General features: G+C 42.0%; 1 protein-coding gene across 2 annotated transcripts in view; it reads left to right on the top strand.

Moving 5' to 3' along the window:
- The window catches only part of LOC111865708 (glutamate synthase [NADH], amyloplastic), a 141,191-nt gene that overhangs the window by 52,675 nt on the left and 63,813 nt on the right, over positions 1 to 24,703 (top strand). For both annotated transcript variants that reach the window (XM_023853939.2, XM_023853938.2), the window contains exons 4-8: positions 3,669 to 3,795; positions 5,230 to 5,355; positions 19,184 to 19,327; positions 23,570 to 23,658; positions 24,362 to 24,566. In XM_023853939.2, coding sequence (XP_023709707.1) covers positions 3,669 to 3,795; positions 5,230 to 5,355; positions 19,184 to 19,327; positions 23,570 to 23,658; positions 24,362 to 24,566 — 691 coding nt within the window. The remainder of the gene's footprint in view (positions 1 to 3,668; positions 3,796 to 5,229; positions 5,356 to 19,183; positions 19,328 to 23,569; positions 23,659 to 24,361; positions 24,567 to 24,703) is intronic.

The following is a 24,703-nucleotide window of genomic DNA, read 5'->3' as shown; positions in this document are numbered from 1 at the left end:
GAGAGTATAGTATGTTCGTTGATATGACAAAGATCTGCATGTTTTTGATTAGCCCTATAAATATGGTAGGGACCGGAAAAGCGTAGTCGGTATAGCGACATGACATTGGACACGAGCCGACCCATGCCGTCACGTCAAATCCTGAAGGTGATGACAGAGATGCTCCCTGAAACGTCGGTCGTCTTTAACCAACCGACACTTCAGCTTCGTAAGCTTCAGATCTTAACGGGAGGACTGTGAGTTTTAAAACGCGTTTTCCACCAGTCTACAGCTTACTATTGACATACCAGTTCCTCTGATTAGATTGTGGAATACATTCCCGTCTAAATACTTCCGTCGACTTCTCGAATACAACAAATGCTGTTACAATATTAATATATACACGTGTTAAACTCTTATGTGGGGGGGCACGCGGTAGCGTAGCTGGTTGAGGCACTATGCTACAAGCCGGAAGGTCGCGTGTTCGAGTCCTGATGTGGATTTTTTTTTCAATTTACCTAATCCATCCAGCCGCACTAGGGCCCTGGGGTCGACTCAGCTTCTGACAGAAATGAGTACCAGGAATATTCCTGGGGGTAAAGGGCGGCCGGCGCGTAAGGCTGACAACCTTACCGCCATCTGTGAGCCGATTGTCTAGAAAATATGGGAGTCTCGACGTCTCCTAACCCTGTGGCCCTCCACGGCCTGTTACAGGAATATCTTTACCTTTTAAACTTTTCTGTCTAATTGTTTTTCATTATCTGTATTATTAACGTAATACAAGAGGTTGGCCAGAATGAACTATGGTTGCAGATGCACCTCCACTCCCCATACATCTTCGTGGGGAACTGATTAATTAATTACTGGGACAACTTTAATACCAGAAGACGCTGTCTACATCTGCCTTTAAAGTAGGAGTTGAAATGAACAAAAATTAATTTCCAGCTGCAATTTTCAGTGTAAATCCCCAATACAGAACATGCCAGTCTGTTAATTGGTTTCGAAAACGGGTGTGCGCGTGATTCTACTTTGAGTCCCAACTCAGCCGTGTCTGTGTGAAGGCTAAGGACGCGTACAGCGTGTACCGATTCCCAAACACGTCTCCCATTAGTGAATGGAATTTGGTTAGACCGTCTTAGATGCATGTTTGCATATGATTATGTGTGTGTGTGTGTGTGTGTGAAGTATATACCAAGGTCTCCTCTCGTCTTACCAGAAGTGACCGTGGCTGAAGTGTGAACAGCAGTACCTTGTAGACGTTAGATCCTCACTTCCAGTTTTTGTCATGTGACATAGATGGACACGTAATGAGGAGCTTCATAACTTGTACTCTTCGCCAAGTATAATTATCAAGTCAAGGAGGATGATATGGGCAGAGTATGCAGTATTGAGGGGGGAGAAGAGGAATGCATATAGGATATTGGTGGGAAAGTCAGAAGGAAAGAGACCACTGGGAAGACCAAGGCGTAGGGTGGACAATATTAAAATAGATAGGATGGGATAATATGGGTTCGATTGATCTGGCTCAGAACAGGAACCAGTGGAGGGCTCTTGTGAACGTGGTAATGAGCCTTCGGGTTCCATAAAATGCTGGGAAGTTCTTGAGTAGATGCAGAATTGGCAGCTTCTTAAGAAGGGCTCAGCTCCATGAGAGTGAGTGACAGATACACACGAGGGCCTTGAATGTGAGTAGTGAATCTTTAACGACAAACTCATGGTAGTCCTAGGGCTGTAGGTGAGTAGTAAGGCTCCGCCATGAACAAGGCTTTTGTCGTCAATAATCATTCAGGTTTTACTAACAAAATATCAGAAATTCTCCGTTGTATAATGTATTTTATAAACATGACGCTTCAGGAGTTTATCCCACGCCCATCTTCAGATGATTGAGTTATCAAATATGCTTACCAAGATATGTGCCTTACTTTTATTTTAATATTAGTAGTGACGGTTAGGGTCGAGCCCTGGGCCATTTGAATACAAGATCATTACGCTGATCACTACACCGTGTGAGCGTTGTGTAACGCTTCCTGTCAAGTAGTACAGGTAGCCGTAGGATACTCTGGCCTTGGCTTGGTTGGCCGACAACTTGTTTTGTCGTCCGGATGAATGCTGGTTCCTTCAGTTCACACCTGAACATATTTCATTCATTCTGAACCTCAGAACTTACACGGATTAAAGAGTCCATCGGGTTGTTACTTGATAAAATTTGGGTGCTCAAGCAGTGACCGCGAAACACGCCTGAATTCCTCCTTTTTCTCCGAGGTATACGCCATACCTGGAGGCTAGTTTATTCGAACAGCTGGCCAACTGTACCGAGCCCATTTATTAATTGCTTAACTCATTGGCTTGTTCTGCATTTATCCCACTTAAACCATGAAAGCACAATTGTATGGATCAGGATACTGGGGACGGTAGCGGAGGCGAGGGAAAGTAGACAGGAGAATAAGGAGAAAGAGATGTAGTGGAAGATGAAAGAAGAGAAGAAGGCGAAGGAAGAGAAAGAAAATAATCAAAAGTAAGGGAGAAGATATTATCAAGAAGACAAAAAAAACCTCTGTGGCGTGTAGTCCGCAAGCGAACTATACCAACCGAGCGACCGCCACTTGTTGGCGAAGTTAGTGCCAACTTTAGCGGATAGAGGGTGTCGCGTGGTCAGAGGAACGGATCCCCACGGCCGTTATCTCGGTTTTCTAGACTGGTCAAGAAGACTAATTTCAGTGAACAGAAGAGAACAAGAAAAGGAAGAAGTGGGGTATAAAGAGGAGAAAATGAATTACGCAAGGAAAACGGAAGGAGAAAAAAGGAGGCAGTTGAGGGAATGGAGAAGAGGAGGTAGATGAGGCGAGGGAAAGGAAAGGAATAAATTTAAGGAGGATGAGTATGAGAAAATATGAAACGGGTACGTTGAATTTGAAGTTATCACGTTGGTGGTTATGAAGAGTTATGTTTTCTGGGATATAAAGCCGGTGAATATGGAGGCGACATTTTCGTCCGAAATGTCCGCTTACTTGCGACGAACTACATGACGTTCTATCACGGAAGGTTGAATCCCTAAAGATATGAATAGTTTCTGTTATGCCAATTCCATATCTGTATTATCTTGAAAATCATCATTCTACAAAAATAATATGTGATTAAGGTCATGAAAGGCTGTAGTTTACTTTGAGACGCTCTGTGCTTTACAGAAGTTCATTCAGCATCACTGAGTTGCGTTCATCGGTTAATGGGGTGAAAATGTCGTAAGGAAATGGAGGTCCATCATTTCGTAGCCTTATTTGTTACTGATCCATCGTTAGAGAAGATAGCTATCTGGGAGACTATATGCTGCCCTTCTGAGTGGTTAATACCACCAGTGGGGGAAATGTGATACAAATAATAAAACATAAGACGCCCCTGTGCTTAAGCAAGCACCATGCCATGAAGACTTATGGCGAGTGAAGGTACAGCTCCATACATTCTCAATCTCGGCGTTAGCTGGAGGTGAGTGGTAAGCTTAACGCCACTGTCGCTTTACCCCTGAGGATAGAGCCCCCGGTACCCATTAGATAGGAGACTGAGTGGGCCCTAGAACAGTCTAGACAAATCTCTTTCCCCTGCAACGAATCGAATCCCGATTCGTGCAGCCCGTAGTCTAGACTCTATGTTCTCTGACTTAAGGACCGTTGTTGATTGTGGTTTCCTTGTTGCAGGGAACAGCAGAACGCGGAGCTCCCTCCCTTCGGTCGGTATGCCACGGGGATTGTGTACGTGGACAAGACGCACCACCAGGAGAGCGAGACTGCTTTCGCCCAGCTCGCAGAGGAATGCCAGTTGCAGGTGAGTACTCTTGACTGTATAGCCTTTCCTCCCCATAAATTCGATTAACGAATACACCTGTTCTCTTCACGAACTAATTAGTCGACGTTATACGAATTACATGAGCGGACATATTCGTCTTTGCACGAAATAGAATGGTCGATTCTTTGTGAATGAGTAGCATTCCCGCATGAGTTAGAAGTTTGTCTGTGAAATCCAACTTCACGTCAGACATAAATCTCATTGGACAGTATATGCCATACTACCACCATAAACAATGGTCACTACCACGGTTCTTCCAGGCGGGTGGGAGCATGGAGGCAGAAAGTTTCCGTTTAAGCCTAGAGCAAACAGGATAAGAGAATTAATTTAAGTTTAAATTTTATTTTACAAGTTAATATTTGGTGTATTTATTTTTTGAATTTTTTATTTTTTTCTAATATACCTTGGGGAATTCCACTTTTATTAGCCAGATTTTAAAAGCTCTCTGACCCGTCTCCAGTAAAAAAAAAAAAAAGTAAAGCTATCCCTGTACCAGGCCGTGAAGGCCCATAGGGTTGTGAGACGTTGAGGGTCCAACATTATGTAGACAATCGGCTCAAAGATGGCGGTAAGGTTGTCAGCCTTACGCGCCGGCCGCGCTTTACTCCCCAGGAAAATTATTAATTAATTCCTGGTGCTTATTTCTGTTAGAGGCTGAGTGAACCCCAGGGCCATAGTGCTTCTGGAAGGATTAGGTCAATTGAAAGAAATCCAATGACCTAATCGGGACTTGAACACGCGACCTTCCGGCTTGTAGCATAGCACGACCTGTCTCCAGTTGCTCAGTAATATACAATATAATGTACAATCGGAGGACTTAGTATATAAATTAGGAACTTGCCTGAGTTTTTTAAATACTGACGTAAATAATTGATGTAATATTCACAAATAACCGTTGTGGTCAAGTCAACATTAAATTAGTATTATAAATATCCAAATGGGACGAGCCCCACAGTTTCAGAATCACATCTGTAATTAGTTACGGTTCCTTTATTTAGACCGTCTCTGTGGTCTAGTGGTTAGCGTTCCTGGCTACAGATCCAGAGGTCCGGGTTCGATTCCCGGAGCTACCAGATTGTTTTTGAGAAGTAGTGGGTCTGGAGCGGCGCCCACTCAGCCTCGTGATGATAATTGAGGAGCTGTTTCAAGGAAATAGCGGCTCTGGTCTAGAAAACCGAAATTAACGGCCGTGGGGATTCGTTGCGCTGACCACACGACACCCTCTATCCGCTAATGTTGGCAGTAACTTAGCCGACAAGCGACGGTCGCTCGGTCGGTATAGTTAGCTTGCGGACTAAAACCACGGAGTTTGTTTTCCTTTGGAAGTAAATTTCACTCCCCTCCCCTCCTTATGTAATATAAGCCTCCCGGATGCTTGTCAAGTTCGATGTATCATGTGCGTTCGGGTTTCAGGTGCTGTGCTGGCGTACCGTGCCGACTGACAGTGCTGGCATCGGGGACGTCGCGCGCAACAGCGAGCCCTTCATGCGACAAGTATTCGTAACCGGCGACCAGGATGAGGAAACCCTGAAACGTCAGGTAAATGGGAGATGAATTTATTGAAATGTGGTAACACCAGTTCGCAATAGTGTTCACTTCCACACGAAGTCTCAGTGGGCGTGGTGAGAATCTCCAGTGTTTCAGCAACCTCTGGAACACCTTACTGAATCCTAATTGTCGCATAGAATCTCGCGGAACACTTGTCGAATAAGTAAACTCTTTAGAGTTCAGACAATGGTGTATGACACTCAGAATTACTGGAGGTTTTGGACTTTGTCCATTACCCGGTATTCTAAAAACTAGAAAACACAATGTTTCGGAAAAAGGATCTGCTTCCGTCCTCAGATGAGGGGGAGACATCTTGTTCTGTTGGGTTCCTTAGAAAGAGCTAACTTCAAATCACTGGTTTTTTCTAATTTTTAGAATACGGCACGATGGACAAAGTCCGGAAACCCAGTAATTCTGGGACTTATATCAACGTTATGTATCCTCATGCAAAAGCAGCGAAGTCTATTTTTTTTATGAAAGGTAGATTAAGCTGAATAGCTAGATTCTATTGACAGGAATGGTCCAAACGTGTCAGCAGGTCATCTGAAACTGGGATTCTCGATGAATACAATCTAGTTTTCTGCCCTGGAAAAGAAATCCTTAAATCCTGATTACTGCAGTGATATGAACGCCTACGATTTCAAAAACTATTTCCTTCGGCTCGTAAACATATTAGGCTTCGAACTGTAACAAGGCCGAAATAGTGGTGAGGTTGTCAGGAAGGAATATTCCTTATGACCCAAAACAAACTCGAGCAGAAATACTGAACCTGGTACGCTTAACAAAGCCAGAGTTCTTGTAGTATGTCTCATGATCACGGCCATATTGTTGTGAGACTGCCGCCGTACCACTGCCAGTGTAACCTCGTAGAATTGATACGGCCACAAGTAAAACTTGAGGTGGCTGATGAAAAACGCTGCATTTAGGCTTTCAGATGTTTTTAAATGAACAGCCCCATCGGTAATATTCCCTCCGTGGTCTAGTGGTCAAGAGTTCCTGGCTACAGATCCAGACGTCCGGGTTAGATTCACGGCGCTACCTGATTTTCACTCAGGCCCCGTGAGGATAATTGAGGAGCTCTTTCAAGGATTCTTTGTGCACATAAAAACAACTCGCATTCATGGAAAACGAACGTTCCACAAATCCTACATTTGGCATCAATGTATGTTCTATGTTTCGTTGCTCCCTCCTCTGCTTTGTGGTTTTCCAATGCAGAGCACGCCTAGGCCATCAGTTCTAGTGAATAGCATTACGGAATGCTAAGTAAACAGGGAACACAGTCGCCACTAAGCGCGTCGCAGTTACCAGGCACTTACCGGCTAGCCAAGCAACTCCATTAACCCCAGTCTCAGGTANTACCGTTCTCACGGTCTTGTCGCTTGCAGATTTCTTATACTTTTTCTTCTACCCTGAAGATGGAGGCGATACGTTCCTCCGAAACGTCGGTTAACACCACATATACACGGTGCCAAATCCCAGAAGACTGCTTTCTTCATAGTCACCGCCGTGAAAGCCTCAAATCTTACATGTATAAAGTATGTTGCAGCTCCTCTTATACGTAGTATACATGAGAGACTGTTGTGGAGATGAAAAAGTCAATCCTCATATTTTGATAGACTTAGACGTGAGGCCCTCTCCCAAATAAGAAAAGATGGTTTTTGGTATGCCATCTGTCCGTGTGTGCCAGGGCATGTATTTGACATACACCTCGTTAGAGTCTGAACAGTTGAAAGGTAAACCTATCCCTGTAACAGGCCGTGAAGGCTCATAGGGTTGTGAGACGTAGAGGTTCCTATATTTTCTTGAGATCCGGCACACAGATGGCGGTAAGGTTGTCAGACCTATGCATGGACCCCTTTTGACCCCCAGGAAGAGTCCTGGTAATAATTTCTCTTGGAGGCTGAGTCGGCCCCCCAGCGCCATAATGCGGCTGAAAGGATTAGATAAATTGAAAAAAAAAACCCACCTCATCGCGACTCGAACCGGCGACCTTCCATGTTGTAGTATAGTGCCTCAACCAACAGCGTTACCGCTTTGTGCGTGTTATATTCCTCTTTGTCATAAACTACCATAGTCAATAATTTCGTGGACTGGCCGCAAAGCGTCGTTGCAGTGCACTACAGCGGATAGGTTGAGGTACGATATGATGCCCTGTTAGTTCATCTCTCGTTACAGCAAGAGGCAGTTGTGTGCAAACAGTGTAAGCAGAACTACGGCCTCTATTGTGTACTGCAGTTAAATGCAGGTGGCGGAGATCGAAAATGTTCTGCCAGAAACTACGCAAATCCCCTAGCGAAACATTTGGCATAGAAAGAATTGGCTGTTGCTACACGACAACGCCCCTGCACATAACTCTGTTCTTGTCCAAGAGGAACTGGCAAGGCAACAGGCCACCGTTTTTCCATACCCTCTGTACTCACCTCATCTCGCACCATGCGATTTCTTTCTGTTTCACCGCTTGAAAGCAAAGCTACATGGTCGTAGATTTCAGTCATCCCAGGAAGTCGTCATTGCCACAAGAGACGCCGTACGAGAATTTCTTGCAGATATTTTTCAGCAATGTCTTCAGCAGCTATATCAACGTTGGCAGCCTTGCATAGCGGCCAACAGCAACTGTTTTGACGGCCAATGTGGATCTGTGTAAGTGTATGTGAATACCTTGTAATATGATGCGATAAAACCACAGTCAACGAAATTAATGAGTGTACCACGTAAGTTTGTTTCGCCCCATGTCTGTGCTCGCTGAATATGAACATTCTATCTCAAAGAATAATAAAATACAGGAGATCTTCAAATGAGCCTTCAAAAACAAAATGACGATCTTCTCGAAAAGGGTTCAGACGATTTTGATTACATTTAAGTAATTTCAGAACACCCATGGTATCATGAGGAAAGTAACGGCAGGAGCACTAGGGATTCAACGCGAGATGTCTCGTCTAAACCGGCCTTACATGTCGGACGGTTTTCAGTAAGCATCAATAGTGTACCGAACAGCAATCAGTTTCCTTTCTAAGGTAAACGCAGTTAACGCCAGTCGTATATGAGGAAGTGTGGACAGTGTATTTGCACCAATTTCTTTTTCATACCTCAACCGCATTCTCTCTCTTTGGAGCCATTAACCCTTCCCAAGGCACTGTTTTTACCACAAGGGATAAACCCTTAAGGTATAGAATCCATACATGGGCTACGCATCTGCAGTTTTTGTTTTGACGTCATTTTGATGTGGGTGTGGCGCTGTCTGTACCGCACTGTGACGTCATTCGGTGGAAAGGTCAGGGACTGTGATCTCTCATCCCCCTCGTTCCATCATCCCCTTGTGCAGTTTCCATGCCCCCTACCAACTCAGAAGCAGCCATCTTGGTGGTGGCGCCGGCAACCGCTCCCAGCCTCGAACAGCGTTTGTTGTTTTATCATCCCGTTACGAAGCTTCGAACTTAGACGTTTCATATGAATGTTGGTCCCGCTGTAATACAGGCTGACTGTTATACTTATTAAACAAACTGCCAGAATGTGTACAGACGGTACACATTGTGAGTTTCTGTGTTGTAGCAGTTTGAAAATATGATATACCAGAAATACGTTTCTGGTTATGTTGCCAGAAGCTCTGAGCCACAACTGGCCATACTTCTAGCAAGAAGCTCTGCGAAGAACTAATCGCCTACTTTTCTTTGATACGACAGGGACCACATAAAAATGACGTCTGCAACAATTATTTGTATGAGTATTCTTTGCCGCAAGAACGTGCTTACCGAACCGTTGCGTAATAACGACAAAGGAAATGTACATACAGACACACAGACTGATGGGAGGGGTTTATGGAGTACGCCGTTTAAGAGGAGTTCAGGTGGCATGATGTACATGCCAAGTTTCATAATGATTGGTTCAGTCATTCATAAGAGAGACACACAGAGACGACAAGGTGACGCATAAGCCTCCTTTAACTTTTACGAAATAAGAAGAGTGGGCTAAAAGCAATACTTTTGAGAGTCTGTGAGCCCGGTCCTTCTATGCAGGAGACACGTTGCTTAGCAATTGACTTTCTGTCTGAATTTATTCAATGTTTGGAAAGTCATCAGAAAGACCGTACCGTAACTGAGTTGCGTATGTTTATCAAGAAACCTGGTTCGTATGTAGAGGAAGATTCTGTATTTTCTTTTTCATTTTTATAATATCCAACAAAAATACTGTCCATACAGTAGTTCGATAACTGTAGGCAGAGAATTCAATTTTTATAATGTTAAAATGGAAGTATAATCTGCCCATACAATTACATCGGTATTCTTATTTTCACATATTTGGGGGTGCGCGTGACTTATAGACGGGTTTTGGGTTGGTGGCCGGATTTATTGCACACTTAACCAACTTGTTACTACATTTCACAAACCACTATGTGACACTATGGTCTTTCCTACACCATCACTTTGACTGCCGACTTGAGAGACCCACCAATTCTAATTCTAGCTGCCCCGAATTCTCATCCACCACACAGAAAAAGAAATCAGCTCAAAACATTGCACATACTTCTTCAAATACGATGCCCGTGGTTACTTTATCGTGGTAAAGAAATTTATTTTTCTTTGGTAGACCATTGCTGGTTAACGATGCAGTTCATAGCCCACTTTACTTGTATTAATAAATGAAAGGATGCTTATGCTGTCTCTGTATTCCCCTCAAATTCTGTAGGCTTTGAAGGCTTACGAGATCACATTACTGTCTGTCTATCCCCCAAATTTTAGCTAGCAGGCTTATGAGATTACATTGTTGTTCNTCCAATTTTTTTTTTTTTTTTTTTTTGTTTTCTGTGCTGTTCGTGTCGTGACGAAAGAATGTAAGGGGTCAGTTCTTTCCCAGAGATGGTTTCGATAAATTGCTGAAATTTAATCGAAATCGTTATAGCCGTTTTCGAGAAAATTGCCATATTGTTTTTGGGGGCTCATTTTAAGGGCACCAAGTTTTGGAATTAGAATGTTCCTATTCATCGGCCATGGACATGTGGTAGATTAACTCCTGAATGCCAAATATGAATAAAAACAGTTCAACCGTTCAGACCCTACCTATTCGCACATCCATACAGCGGTACTCCAAAAACCACTTCTTCGTATCATATAAAACGTGTAAATCCGTCACAATCTCAAGCCCAAATTTCTTTTACGATTACAGTACAGTACAGCCTCCAATCGAATGGGTAAAAAGTAAAGCTCTCCCTGTAACAGCCCGTGAAGGCCCATAGGGTTGTGAGACGTCGAGGGTCCCACATTTTCTCTAGACAATCGGCTCAAAGATGGCGGTAAGGTTGTCAGCCTTATGCGCCGGCCGCGCTTTACTCCCCAGAAAAATTAATTAATTCCTGGTACTCATTTCTGTTAGAGGCCGAGTCGACCCCAGGGCCATAGTGCGGCTGGAAGGATTAGGTAAATTGAAAAAAGTCCAATGACCTCATCGACCTTCCGGCTTGTAGCATAGTGCCTCAACCAACTACGCTACTGCGTCCCCCTCCCCTATCGAATGGGTACGGGGGTAAAGCGGCCGGGACGCGAAGCTGATCTCTCACCTCCCACCAAAGCCGAGGTCAAGAATACGTGGGTCTATACATCGGGTCCCCCGTACGTCTTCATGGCGTAATGCTTAATTTGTTAAACACGGGGACAACTTTGCCATATGTTACGTATATGAGAAATTAATGGACAGAATACCAAAAGTTACAAAGATGGACATACATGGCCCTAGTCTGCGGGTGTAATAATACAAAAGGACGCGTGGTGTCCATATATACGCCCATTCACCAGTCCCAATCAGCGTTGAGTCGTGTACCCATTCATTACTAGTTCGACCTCGAATGAAGGCCACCGAAAGCTGTCATAGAGTGGGTTCGTAGGGAGACAATCGATCTGACCGCTAGCTGACTGCCAGACCTGCAAATAACCGCGACGCAGGCATCCCCTCCCCGCTGTTAATGGGAAGTCAGCGGCGTAGTTAATAGAAACATGCAAATCGAGCACTTTGTTATAAAGCGGAAGCCATTTGAAGAATCTCTTTCGCTTTGAGACCAGTGTCAGTTGAACATATATTAATAAGGAAGTTAACATGATGTTTGTAACTCATTTTAATGGAAATGGATTCATACATATTTTGTTCTCATTCACGAGTTTCATGTGCGAACATTTTTCCCTTCGAATATTGACGTATGTATGTCTCACGCTGAGGCGCCATTTGTATGTAGTCAGGCTCATCGTGTTGGTACAATCCCAAGTCTTCAAGACACTCCAATTTGAGTCATGGTGGATGAATCTATAGATATTTTTGGCCTCTGCGTAGGTATTATAAGATATCTGCAATACTTCATTGCCAGCCGGATCTTACAGGGGACTAATTATTTTATAGTTGCTGGTTGTGAATGATACCTTGCGTCTGTTATGCCCAGAAGGATGGGAAGAAAATAAGTTTCACATTTTCCTCTCAGACGCCGCTGCCTGTGTATTATCACGTGATAGAGTGACTATAGACGGCGTTTGGATTGGTGATGGGATTTATTGAACTCTGATATACAGCGCATGACTACACTTTACAGTTCACTATTACACACACACACACACACACACACTAGTGTACACATTAACATCTTCACTAGCCGTTGCTTGGTAGCGGCTTTCAACGGCGGACGTTCCCCTACCTCTGGGTTTCCAAACTTTCCCCGGCCTCAGCAACCACATTCTCACAGCAACAGCTCACAACTGAACGCCAGCAGTTATCTCACTTACTCACCAACCAACCAACTCTCACTAACGCCCAACTTTCCCTGCTTATGAAATATGGGCACGGACCGCACAGAAAACACCGTTCATTTGTTGCTATGCAGTTGTTGCGTTCGTGTCTGTTGAGGTGCCTACGTGATCGCTACTCAGCCATTGACTAAAAACGGCTACTGTTTGCAGTGCCATTAATTAGCAACGGTTGTCGTATAGTTAACTTGTTTCGCGGTCGTTGCCTAGGAACGGGTGTACATGCCACAGTATTTTAGCCACACCTCGTTCATGCCTGCCTGTTTAGCGAACGAGCTTAACAGAGGAAGCAAGTAAAGCCAAGAAAATTTTCCAGAAGTGAATATGTTGACAAGAAGCACAGCCAGACTGTTCGTAAAAGTGCCTCTTCAGATTGAGATATTCAGAGATAAACTGCCACAGTCACCAATCCTCGACTGATGAGGAACGTGGAATAATGCCACTGTATTATATTTAGATTATTTTGATGATTTTTTACCATTTATTGATGCTCAGATCTCCACGGTTGCTATGCCAACCCAGCAAGCAAAATCCGAATTATACCACTGTTAATAAATGAGCTAGAAACAATTGACGTTACCTGGAATGTAATCTTGGATGTCACTGAAAAAGTATTAGCTGCAGTGAAACCTGTCTGTACAGAATATGTGGTCAGTGTGGATCAGAACTGCGACATTATGCAAGGAAATCCACTGCAAAAGGCTGCCGTTACTGTGAAGAAATATACATGAAGAACACTTTAAAGAGCTTCCAGAGGAAATGTTGAAATACTGCACTGTCACATCTGTGGACGCTGAAAGACCCTACTCAGCATACAAAACGGCACACACACCAGAAAGTGGAGAAGAGAAAATGCTGACATTACTGGAAGGCAAGTTGTAGCTTGTTAGAATAGTGAAGACTTGAGCCTGGGGTGATACATCAGCAACTTGAATCTGCATTACGTATCACTGAATTGCCCATTTCCGTATGCTCGTAATTTTTATAGGATAGATATAAAGCAAACTAAATATATGTTACTGTCTCGTCACCAAAAGGCAGGGCAAAATCATGACATAAAGATAGGAAACAGATGTTTTGAAAATGTGGCACAGTTCAGATATTTGGGAACAACGATAACAGATCGAAACCTGATTCAGGAGGAAATTAAGAGGCGATTGAACTCGGGTAATGCTTGCTACCATTCAGTCCAGAACCTTTTGTCTTCTCGTCTGTTGTCAAAAAACGTAAAAATTAGAATATACAAAACTATAATTTTGCCTTGGTTCTGTATGGGTGTGAAACTTGGTATCTGACATTAAGGGAGGAACAGAGACTGAGGGTGTTTAAGAACAGGGTGTTGAGAATATTTGACCCGAAGAGAGATGAAGTGACAGGAGGTTGGAAAAAACTGCATAATCAGGAGCTTCATAACTTGTACTCTTCTCCAAGTATAATTAGAATGATCAAGTCAAGGAGGATGAGATGGGCAGGTCATGTAGCACGAATGGGAGAGACGAGGAATGCGTATAGGATATTGGTGGGAAAGCCAGAAGGAAAGAGACCACAGGGAAGACCAAGGCGTAGTTGGGTACAATATTAGAATGGATCTTAGAGAGATAGGATGGGATGGTATGGATTGGATAGATCTGGCTCAGGATAGAGACCATTGGGGGGCTCTTGTGAACACGGCGATGAACCTTCGGGTTCCATAAAATGCTGGGAAATTCTTGAGTAGCTGCAGAATTGGCGGCTCCTCCAGAAGGGCTCAGCTCCATGAGCAAGTAAGTAAGTAACTAAGATATAAAGCATATTTTGCACAGTGTATATAAACATCCGATGTTTAGTGACCCTGGTTTGGAGTAATATTCTGATGGAAAAAACATTTTTAACTCAAGATAAATGGACTCTATCCCAAGCTGTTGTCCTACTCTGCTTCGACCTCCAACATTCTAGCCGAAATGTCATGGCTGGTAATTGGTTCCGTTCCATTAAATTGATAAATAGAAAAGAAAATGTCTAATTTATATTAGGACTTTGAAGAGTTTAAGGTTATTCATAAACAGATTTTCCTCAGAAATCAATTGAGATCCCTTTTCACATCAATAGGTAGAACTGTGGATGTAGGAAATATACAAGTGCACGAAGCAATCTGGAAAACAAATCATTAATGCTACACCGTGACAGAGCACTAGGTGAAGAATGTGCCAATAGCTACGGTGGCCTGTGGCAGTTTTCTTCGGGATTCTTGGCGCAAGTGCAGTGAATACTTTTATTCTGTATATCTCGTGTTCCTGGCTTGATTTTGTGACTAATGACCCTCAAAATTGGTGAGTGCGAAATCGCCGAATTAGGCGAGTCTTGGCCTTGCGTTAGACCCGTTTTGGAAGTCAATTGAGAGCTTCAAGCAGAAGGGATACTTCAGAAAACAAAGACGTTGTACGTAGACGAACCAGAAACGGAGACTTCAAAGTGCTTACTTATGCCGTCTGTTTAGAAAACTTGTATTTTCGGAGTGTGTAGCATAAAGTACGTTGTCTCTACTGAGAGAATATATAAACAGACAGCGCCCTGAAGCTGAATGGAATCCAGACTCTTAATGCACCAGGAATGCGAGAATTTAATATTTTAAGGACTTGTGTTAAATTTATTCCAGTATTTATGTGACTTCTTTTTCACTTGTCTAACAGAAGTTTTCTGAATATATGGATTCCAGCAAGTATCATACAGTATTTCAGTACATGCCTTTTTATATTTAGCTGTATAGAAATGATTACAATTACGACATGAATTAAGCATATGTAAAATATAACACGTAAAGTAAAGGTATCCCTGTAACGGGCCGTGGAGGGCCGTAGGGTTGTGAGTTGTTGAGGTTCCCACATTGTCTAGACAATCGGCTCATAGATGGCGGTAAGGTTGTCAGCCTTATGCACCAGCTGCCCTTTACCCCCAAGAATATTCCAGGTACTCATTTCTGCTAGAGGCTGAGTCGATCCCCAGCGGCATAGTGCGGCTGGAAGGATTAGGTAAATTGAAAAAAAATCCAATGACCTCATCGGGATTCTATCCCGTAACCTTCCGGCTTGTAGCATAGTGCCTCAACTAACTACGCTACCGCGAGCCCCTGTAAAATATAATTACATAAACTACCACAGTCAATAATTTCGTGGACTGGCCGCAAAGCGTCGTTGCAGTGCACTACAGCGGATAGGTTGAGGTACGATATGATGCCCTGTCGGTTCATCTCTCGTCACAGCAGGAGGCAGTTGTGTGCAAACGGTGTCAGTAGAACTACGACCTCTATTGTGAACTGCAGTTAAATGCAAGTGGCGGAGATCGAAAATGTGGCAGTTTGAACAGCGTGCAAACATAAAGTTCTGCCAGAAACTAGGCAAATCCCCTAGCGAAACATTTGGAGTAGGAAGAATTGGCTGTTGCTACACGACAACGCCCCTGCACATCGCTCTGTCCTTGTCCAAGAGGAACTGGCAAGGCAAAAGGTCACCGTTTTGCCATACCCTCCGTACTCACCTGATCTCGCACCATGCGATTTCTTTCTGTTTCACCGCTTGAAAGCAAAGCTACGTGGTCGTAGATTTCAGTCATCCGAAGAGTTCGTCAATGCCACAAGAGACTCCGTACGGGAATTTACTGCCAATATGTTTCAGCAGTGTTTTTGACAGCTATATAAACGTTGGTAATCTTGCATAGCGGCCAACAGCAACTACTTTGAGGGCTGATGTGGATCTGTGTAAGTGTATGTGAATACCTTGTAATATGATGCGATAAAACCACATTCCACGAACTTAATGACTCTACCACGTATAAACGAGTATATGTATTATAAGATACACGAGGAGTAGTTTTTAGAACATTGGCTTTATTAATGTATTTTTAATGAACATTATCTCAGACCGTAAGTAAAAGTAAAGTTATCCCTGTAACAGGCCGTGAAGGACCATAGGGTTGTGAGACATTGAGAGTCCCACATTATCTATACAATCGGCTCAAAGATGGCGGTAAGGTTGTCAGCCTTACGCGCCGGTCGCGCTTTACTCCCCAGGAAAATTATTTAATTGATCCCTGGTACTCATTTCTGTTAGAGGCTGAGTGAACCCCAGGGCCTAGTGCGGCTTGAAGGATTAGGTCAATTGAAAAAAAAATCCAGTGCTCTCATCGGGACTTGAACCCGCGACTTTCCGGCCTGTAGCATAGCCCCTCAACCAAGTACTGGATGCTTCTCTCTTTTCCTGTTGCTCCCTGTGAAGCATAGGGCATCCGTGAAACTTTTTTTCTCTTCAGTTTCTTTAATTCTGAGACAGTCGGTAGGACTCCTTGGACGGGGGATCAGCCCGTCTCAAGACCGCTACCTACACAGGACAACATATACACAGATCAAACGTAGACAGACATCCATGCCTTGATTTGGATTCGAACCCACGTTCCCAGCGATCGAGCAAGCGAAGAGAGTTCATGCCTAGACCGCGCGGCTACTATGATCGGCTGCTAGTGGATATTAAGTGTCCCTCAAGTACAACCCTGAAACTTACTGAGCAACCTGACTGATTACTGGCTTTTAAAGTGAAGTGAAATATTTATGAATAGTAACGTACAAAACATTTGGCATAGCGATTGCAGAGAAAAGATGGAACCATTAAAATTGAAACTGGATTGCCTGGAGAATAAATTATTTATATAAAGTATTTATACCATGTGAGAAGTAATTTATGACGAGTTTCTGCAGGCATTTAAGTTTACAGACATGCTTGTTGGCTATACTCCCTCACAGTACGGTTGAACTTCCAGTGCTAATGATCTCTCTGACTAAACGCACCGCACGTGCTTGAACGTAAAATATTTTTGTTGGACATCGTCCACTTTCTTGGACATATTTTATATGCACGACGCTGCAGGAGTTGGCTCTGTTCCCGTCTCTGGGATTTGATTGTTATCATTATATTGGCCGACTTTTGTTAGTTGCCTTGTTAAAGTCGGTGGTGACGGTTGTAGTAGAAGGAGCATGTCCAAATTGCTTTCTTGCAAGACATCCGACAGCGGGTGTTTTAAGCATACTCGTTGAAAATATCCAGTGATTCCGGCCTTGCTGCTGACTTACCTTGCCGCTTTGGAGCCATTGATCAATAAAGTGTTATTACATAAGACCCTTAGCGATAGAAACCACGTGGGCGTGCCTCTGTAGTACCTTACATTACGTCAAGACCACTTCCTTCCCCCATAATTGAGGAGCTATTTCAAGGAAATATCGGCTCTGGTGTAGAAAACCGAGACTAGCGGACTTGGGGATTCGTTGCACTGACCACGCGACACTATCTATCCGCTAAAGTTAGCACTAACTTTGCCGAAAAGCGGCGGTCGCTCGGTCGGTATAGTTCGCTTGCGGACTACAGGCCACGGAGATTTTTTTACTTCCTTCCCCATCCTTTCCAGTGCATTATTTACTAATCGCCCTATTATCCGACGCTATATTATCTGACTTCTTGAAAGCGCCACCAAAAATAAACGGACAAATAAATAAAATGTGATATTAGTGTCACGAAATCTTAACCGTGCATTTTCTAAATGAAAGGAAACTGTCCAGACTTCATGTGATGCGCATATTGTGTAAATATACCTTACGAAAATACAACCACAGTGAAGCGTTAAAAAGCATATACTGTAAGACTCTACATTTTGTATTCCGTAGATTTATCCTCGGAGATTCTGGGATGTCTTAGAGTGCTCTGGCACAGCTGTTTTCAAGCATTCCTCGGCCATAAGCCGCATCAGAATGGTTCATAAATTCAAGATTCCCATAAAATTGCTAAACATGTTTGCATGTTCAACACTGTGCTATTAACAGTACAGACCTATCCCGACATACGGCAAATCCAGCCTTACGACATCAGCACATTGATACCTCTAAACAGAAAGCTATATAGAGCCTCATACATCGATATTCGAGGGATTTCTTCTCATAGAGTCTACTTTGTTGCCTCTTCGATCAAGTCAAGGAGAATGAGATGGGCAGGGCATGTAGCACGAATATGGAGAGGAGGATTTTGTTGGGAAAGCTGGAAGGAAGGAAACAACTAAGAAATCAACACGTAGGTGGGTTGACAATATTAAAATGGATCTTAGATAGGATGGGGTGGTGTAGATTGCACCGATCTGGTTCAGGATAGAGACCAGTAGAGGGCACTTATGAACTCGGTAATAAACCTTCGGGTTCTATAAAATGCTGGGAAGTTCTTGAGTAGCTGCACAATTGGCAGCTTCTCAAGAATGGATGAGCTCCATGAGTGAATGTGCCAGCAGCACTTTGCATTACTTACTTACTCACTCACTCACTCATGGAGCTTATCCCTTCTGGAGAAGCCGCCAATTCTGCAGCTACTCAAGAATTTCCCAGCATTTTATGGAACCCGAAGGTTCATCACCGTGTTCACAAGAGCCCTCCAGTGGTCTCTATCCTGAGCCAGATCTATCCAATCCATACCATCCCATCCTATCTCTCTAAGATCCGTTCTAATATTGTCCACCCACCTATGCCTTGGTCTTCCCTGTGGTCTCTTTCCTTCTGGCTTTCCCACCAATATCCTATACGCATTCCTCATCTCCCTCATTCGTGCTACATGCCCTGCCCTCCTCATCCCACTTTCCCCTGGGTACCCATTGGATAGGAGGTTGGGTGGACCCCAGAGCCTGTATGGATGACATGGAGAAGAGAAAAATCTTGACCTTACTGGGACTCTGTAACTCCAACCCCCTTGATTGTGCAGCCTGCAGCCAGTCGCTATACTGACTATGCTACTCCGGCTCCTTATCTGTAGATAAAAGCCATACAAAATACATAATGCCACACTTATTGCTATCTGTCATATGGCCACTACATCCCCAGTGCTCAGTTCTGTCATAAAAATATGTACGTTGAATGTACCTAAGGAATTGCTGCAATACATATCACCAGTAAGTTTTTTGAACAGCATCTGGCATCTGCTGTATGTTGTTTACTGGAATGTGTTTGCACACAGCTAATATCATTTTCTATTCAACACTAGGTATTTGTTCTGCGCAAGAGAGCTACTCATCAAATTCCACGACCTGGGACAAGATTTTACATTTGTTCCTTGTCACTGTACACAGTAGTGTACAAGGGTCAATTCACGTCAGATCAGCTCTGGACCTACTTCAAAGATTTGAAGGTAAAGGCATATTTCAGACAGAGTGTGACTGTTGTGATTTAAAATGTACAACATCTACCTTGAAGATGGATGTAACAGGCCCCTCTGAAACACTGGTAACCATGTGTGAAACTACATGGTGTTATTACCCAGAAGAAGAAGAATTTAACATTCCTCATTCCCATAATTATGTGTCATTTAGACTCCGCATTTTATGGATATGATTAGGCAAGTCTTTAATTTCCTTTTAATCTGTGGAGCTTATGCATCTTTATGGAAGCTACATTGTTTTCGGTCTTATCCTTACTAGATCCTCACCAGAGTTCTCAGAGACATGGCTAGCTCTTTATATCACCAGAGGACCCAACAGCTGAGCACTCTGGAAAAAAGAGACTTACTACTCAACTGAATTTGAAGTTCTTACATTGCTGACTGAAGAGTTCCGTTATCTGGGATGTAATGCCTTGTAGTCTGGTAAGAGTGAGGCGATATTGCTACTTGCTTCTTTACTTGCTTGTCTTGCTATTATACCCTGAAGATGGAGGCAGTAAATTCCTCGGAAATATCCTTGAACTTCTGCCAGACTACATGGCACCACATCTCAATGGGACTCTTCGTAATCATCACTGTCAGAACCCAGATATCACTTAATTAGGCTGGTTTGCTACATGTTAGCCTGAAATGAATGTAATTTGCATGAAAGTAATGGCATAATGTCAGGTCCATGAAGAAGGAAGCAGGATAGCATCCCATCTCATCCCAATACAAGAAAGTATTTGTATTTAGCATGTTTTTATTGCAAAGTCTTGAATGTTGTGACACTGTGAGCAGCTGTCATAGGAACTGGAATACTGCCAGTTAAAGTTAATGTCAGGACATTTTGCTTCTATATTTTTGTGGTACCAGTTCCTTCATGTAATTAAAGTTATTAGGTAAATGCTAATTAGTGAGGAATGAGACCATTAATTTGTAATTGTAAATTTAACTGCTGAACTGAAGTCCCAAAATTTGGATGTCCAAATGAACACTGTTCATTCAGTCATAATTTCTTATGTAGGCAAGTGTACTGTATAAGAAGTTGTAGGTTTGACCATACTTTCACATATTTTTGGTAATATGTATTCTGGGCTGACTTTCATACTGTATTACAAGGGACTGATGACAGTGTCACCTAAATAGAATACAGTACCTTCAGAATACTGCTTAGATTGAAATGTTGTATTTTAGCGTCCTGTTGCACTGATTTTCATCCATGATATATATACAGTTGCCGTCTTGTAGTGCACTCAGTTTCACCTGTTACTTCACGACATGTTTCGGCAATATAGTGCCATCATCAGGTACCCTAATTACGCTAACTTATTTCATTGCTTGCCTTTATAAAATTATTTAAAAAGTATTTAAAAAGTGCGTATTTGTCAACTATAATAAATTTACACACACTAAAACTTGTTAAGATTATTCATCTTATGTGTCATAATTAAAACTTGCGTGTGGTTCTTCCACTATGGGGGTCGTTTTTCTTATATTCTTTATAAACCGTTGTAACCGCTCACGTTGGGCGCCACTTCTTGTAACCGTTGGGCGCCACTTCTTGTGACCGTCCCCTTCTCTATCTTTTATTTATTTATTTATTTATTTATTTGCCAGCTTCGGTAGACCACTTGACTCTTCTCAGGATCGTGTCACGGTAATAACTGAGGCTATGAAGAAACTGCACATTTAAAGCTAGTCCACTGAGAGAAATTTCTGCTCTCCACAAATTGTTTATTTCAGAAGCAAACACGATAACTTTATTAGCAAGTACGGAGTAATGTGTCCCTTTTATTATTATCAAAGATTAATCGAACCAAATAAAGACTGATAAATTTAGGTAAACTTGGAGAGTGCAGCCCAATGACGTCTGCATCTGATGAATTCTAAACGCCAAGTCCTTCTGCCAACTCTATTCTGCGGGAGCGTCGCTTCATCCCCTGTATAGGATTTGAACCGACGGCCTTTCTCCCAGACAAGAATAGTTTCCTATTGGCTGATTTTAACTGCCAAATCCATCATACCATCAGCACTAGACAATCGCATAAGGAACTTTGAGAATAAAGAGATCCAAAGATATTGAACCTGGAACCCCACATGTGAAAGCGGTTATTTCTTAGTTTAGGGTCCAATTACACCCTTCCGAAGACACTTTTATAACAGCTACCCTATCAGCTAAACAAAATTTACATCTTCGGCAAACTATAGACTTGCCTTTCGTGATGGCGGCATCCCTTTTGCGGTCACCCAAGCTGCTGGTAACGAAACAAGGCAGTTGTTCCTGTGCAGATGCGAAAAGCAAAATCATAACTTGCTAATGGATCGGTCTCCCCCAAAAATCAGTCACTCTATTGAAATGGCTAAAGAGGAACATAGCGTCCATTGAAGAGTTTTAAAAGGTTTGGACTGTCACACCGTGTCTTGTGATGTGTGTTCCCTTCTTAGCTGCGAGTGTCGTAATGTTGGATGTCGCAGCTAAGAAGGGAACACACATCACAAGACACGGTTTACACAGAATATAAGAAAAAGACCCCCATAGTGGAAGAACCACACGCAAGTTTTAATTATGACACATAAGATGAATAATCTTAACAAGTTTTAGTGTGTAAATTTATTATAGTTGACAAATACGGACTTTTTAAATACTTTTTAAATAATTTTATAAAGGCAAGCAATGAAATAGATTAGCGTAATTAGGGCACCTGATGATGGCACTATGTTGCCAAAACATGTCGTGAAGTAACAGGTGAAATTGAGTGCACTACAAGACGGCAACTGTATACATATCATGGATTAGATTGAAATGTTCAATTCAGGTACTAAATTAGCCTGAACACAAGGCCAGTTTTATTTTTTGAAATACCACTTCTTAGAAAATAGAGGTCACCTTATTTTTAAGTCCTGAATAATAAATATAAATAATATAATTTTGAAGAGTTATAATTGCTGATTCCAAATATGAAGAAAGCCTCAAATCTTACAATTCCAAATATATTTGTGAAATACCAAAAACCGTATTTAAAGTATTAAATTTCAAATTTATTACCTTTGTTGTATGCATCATGTTGTGTATCAGTATGTGGTATTATTATATGGAGGTCAACACATCAATCGCAGAATAAATAAATCAATATTACCATATTAACACTTGAAGAAAGCAGTGTTCTGGGATGTGGCACAGTGTAGATGTGGTGTTAACCGACGTTTCGGAGGAACGTATCGCCTCCATCTTCAGGGCAGAAAGGAAAAAATCCACAAGCGAAGAGACCGTGAGAACCNGGTTGCTATGTTAGTCGGTCATGGCCCTGTAGCCTTGTGGATCTGTGGTCATGTCCCGGGGAAGGGGGGGTCTTTAGGGAACAGATAAGAGGCTTCCATGACTAATATTGGTATATTTACTTAAAAATTGTCATGTTGACATCTATATAATTTTACCACATCCAAAATTATTATTTCTTTAGAGTACAGTTTTTACTTTTTTTTTTCTTACAGCCCCCAGAAGTAAATAACATATTCAGTTTTGTCAAATATTTTCTTTTCTGATTTTCTCATTTGAAAAAGAAGGGGTTATCTTATATTCGGGCTTGTATGGTAGGTACCATGTCCTGTCATCTATTAAGTGACACAATGATTGACCTTCAACCCTATTTAAATGCCTTAAATATTAAGACTACCAACAAAACATTGAGCCAGATGAGACAGCTCCTTGACTTTACATTGTGCTATGGAGTATGACTTCTTATTAATTTGACTTGGTTCATCCTGGTCCATCACACTAGCAACAGTATAAAAGATTATTAACACCATCCAGTGTGACTGATAAATGTTGTGTTTTTTTAGTCTTTCATTCTTTACATGTTCCAGTTGTACCAACCATCTTCAGAAGGACATTATCAATACATACAGAAACTACTATTACAATGTCATAGATATAAATTATCCTTTAACAATTACTGGGATGTGCATTTGTTAAAACAATTATAAATTATTATAATTAGTCTATTTACAAAACATTGTTTAAAACACTTTTTGTTAAAATCTGGAACCAATTTGGTTCATATCCTTTATATTTCTTCTCTTTAAAGGAAGATGAATGTATGCCACATTGTGGTTATGTTGTTTGAAGAATAAGACTCTTTAGTGTCCAGTTGTTCAGGTCACGCTGTGACTTCTTATTAGTGGTACACAAAGGAGATTTTGAAAATGACACGTGTCTTACTTTACTTGCAGTCGCCTAACTATGACACATACTTAGCACTGGTACACACCCGATTCTCAACCAATACATTCCCAAGCTGGGAGAGGGCCCATCCTTTGCGGTAAGTACTTCGGGATATTGCATTATGGTAGTATGGAAGTTTGGTACTTAATAGTGTGAATAATATAGAACTGCTGGATATCCCACAGCCATTTAGTTCAGTCATGTTTCGTTTCAGATTGATATATTCCTTTATTGTTGCTAATAAAGTAGAGCAGATTACTTTCATTGATGGTTTTGTATGTTACATGCCATTAGTTATGATTCATAGGAAGAACAGTTTAAAATCTGACAAAGAATGTGATAATGCACAAAAGAAGTTTCAACTTTTTGTCATCTACCACTGAAGGATATTTGTCCGTTCATAAAGGATATGAACACAAATGGGTGGCTGGTTGGTTTCCAATGGCTGCATTTGGGATTGTTTAACCCATTTTGCTTATTTCAAATTTCATCATTATTTTAATGCTATCTACTTTTTCCTTTTAGTTTTATATGACACCCCATACAAAAATTGGTACTTGTAATAGTCACAGAAATTTGAAAGTCATAAACCTATGCTGTGCATGATTTTCTTTACCTGGTTGCCTGGATAAACTACTTCATTCACAGCTGGTAAATGTTTTTTTCATCAGTCCTCTTTATGTTGTATTTTATGTGTTGGTGTTTTTCATTTTTGAACCTAGATGCTATCAGAGTCATTTAGAAGCAAGGTTATTACAAATGCTATAGATTTTAGAATAAGCATGTATGCCAATGTGCAGATGTGTGGCTCACAATGGAGAAATCAACACTTTGAGAGGCAATGTGAACTTCATGAAGGCACGTGAAGGTGTCATGAAAAGCTCTGTGTTTGGAAATGACCTCAAGAAACTGTATCCAGTTGTGGAACCCAACTTGTCTGATTCAGGAGCTGTTGATTGTGTCCTGGAATTCCTTGTCATGGCTGGAAATAGACCAATGCCTGAGGTAAGTTATATTGTTTTCCAATACTGTGATTTTAAAATATAAGTAAAATTTTTCTGCAGTGTTACATGTTAGAAATAAGTTTACAGGAATTTGTCTATGAAGTCTGGTGCTTCAAATAGGAAAGTTGGGTTGGTGGG

Source organism: Cryptotermes secundus, unplaced genomic scaffold, assembly GCF_002891405.2.
Source record: "Cryptotermes secundus unplaced genomic scaffold, Csec_1.0 scaffold19, whole genome shotgun sequence".
NCBI classification, from domain to species: Eukaryota; Metazoa; Arthropoda; class Insecta; order Blattodea; family Kalotermitidae; genus Cryptotermes; species Cryptotermes secundus.
The sequence above is the reverse complement of the archived record's forward strand: the minus strand, read 5'-3'. Positions and strand labels throughout refer to the sequence as shown.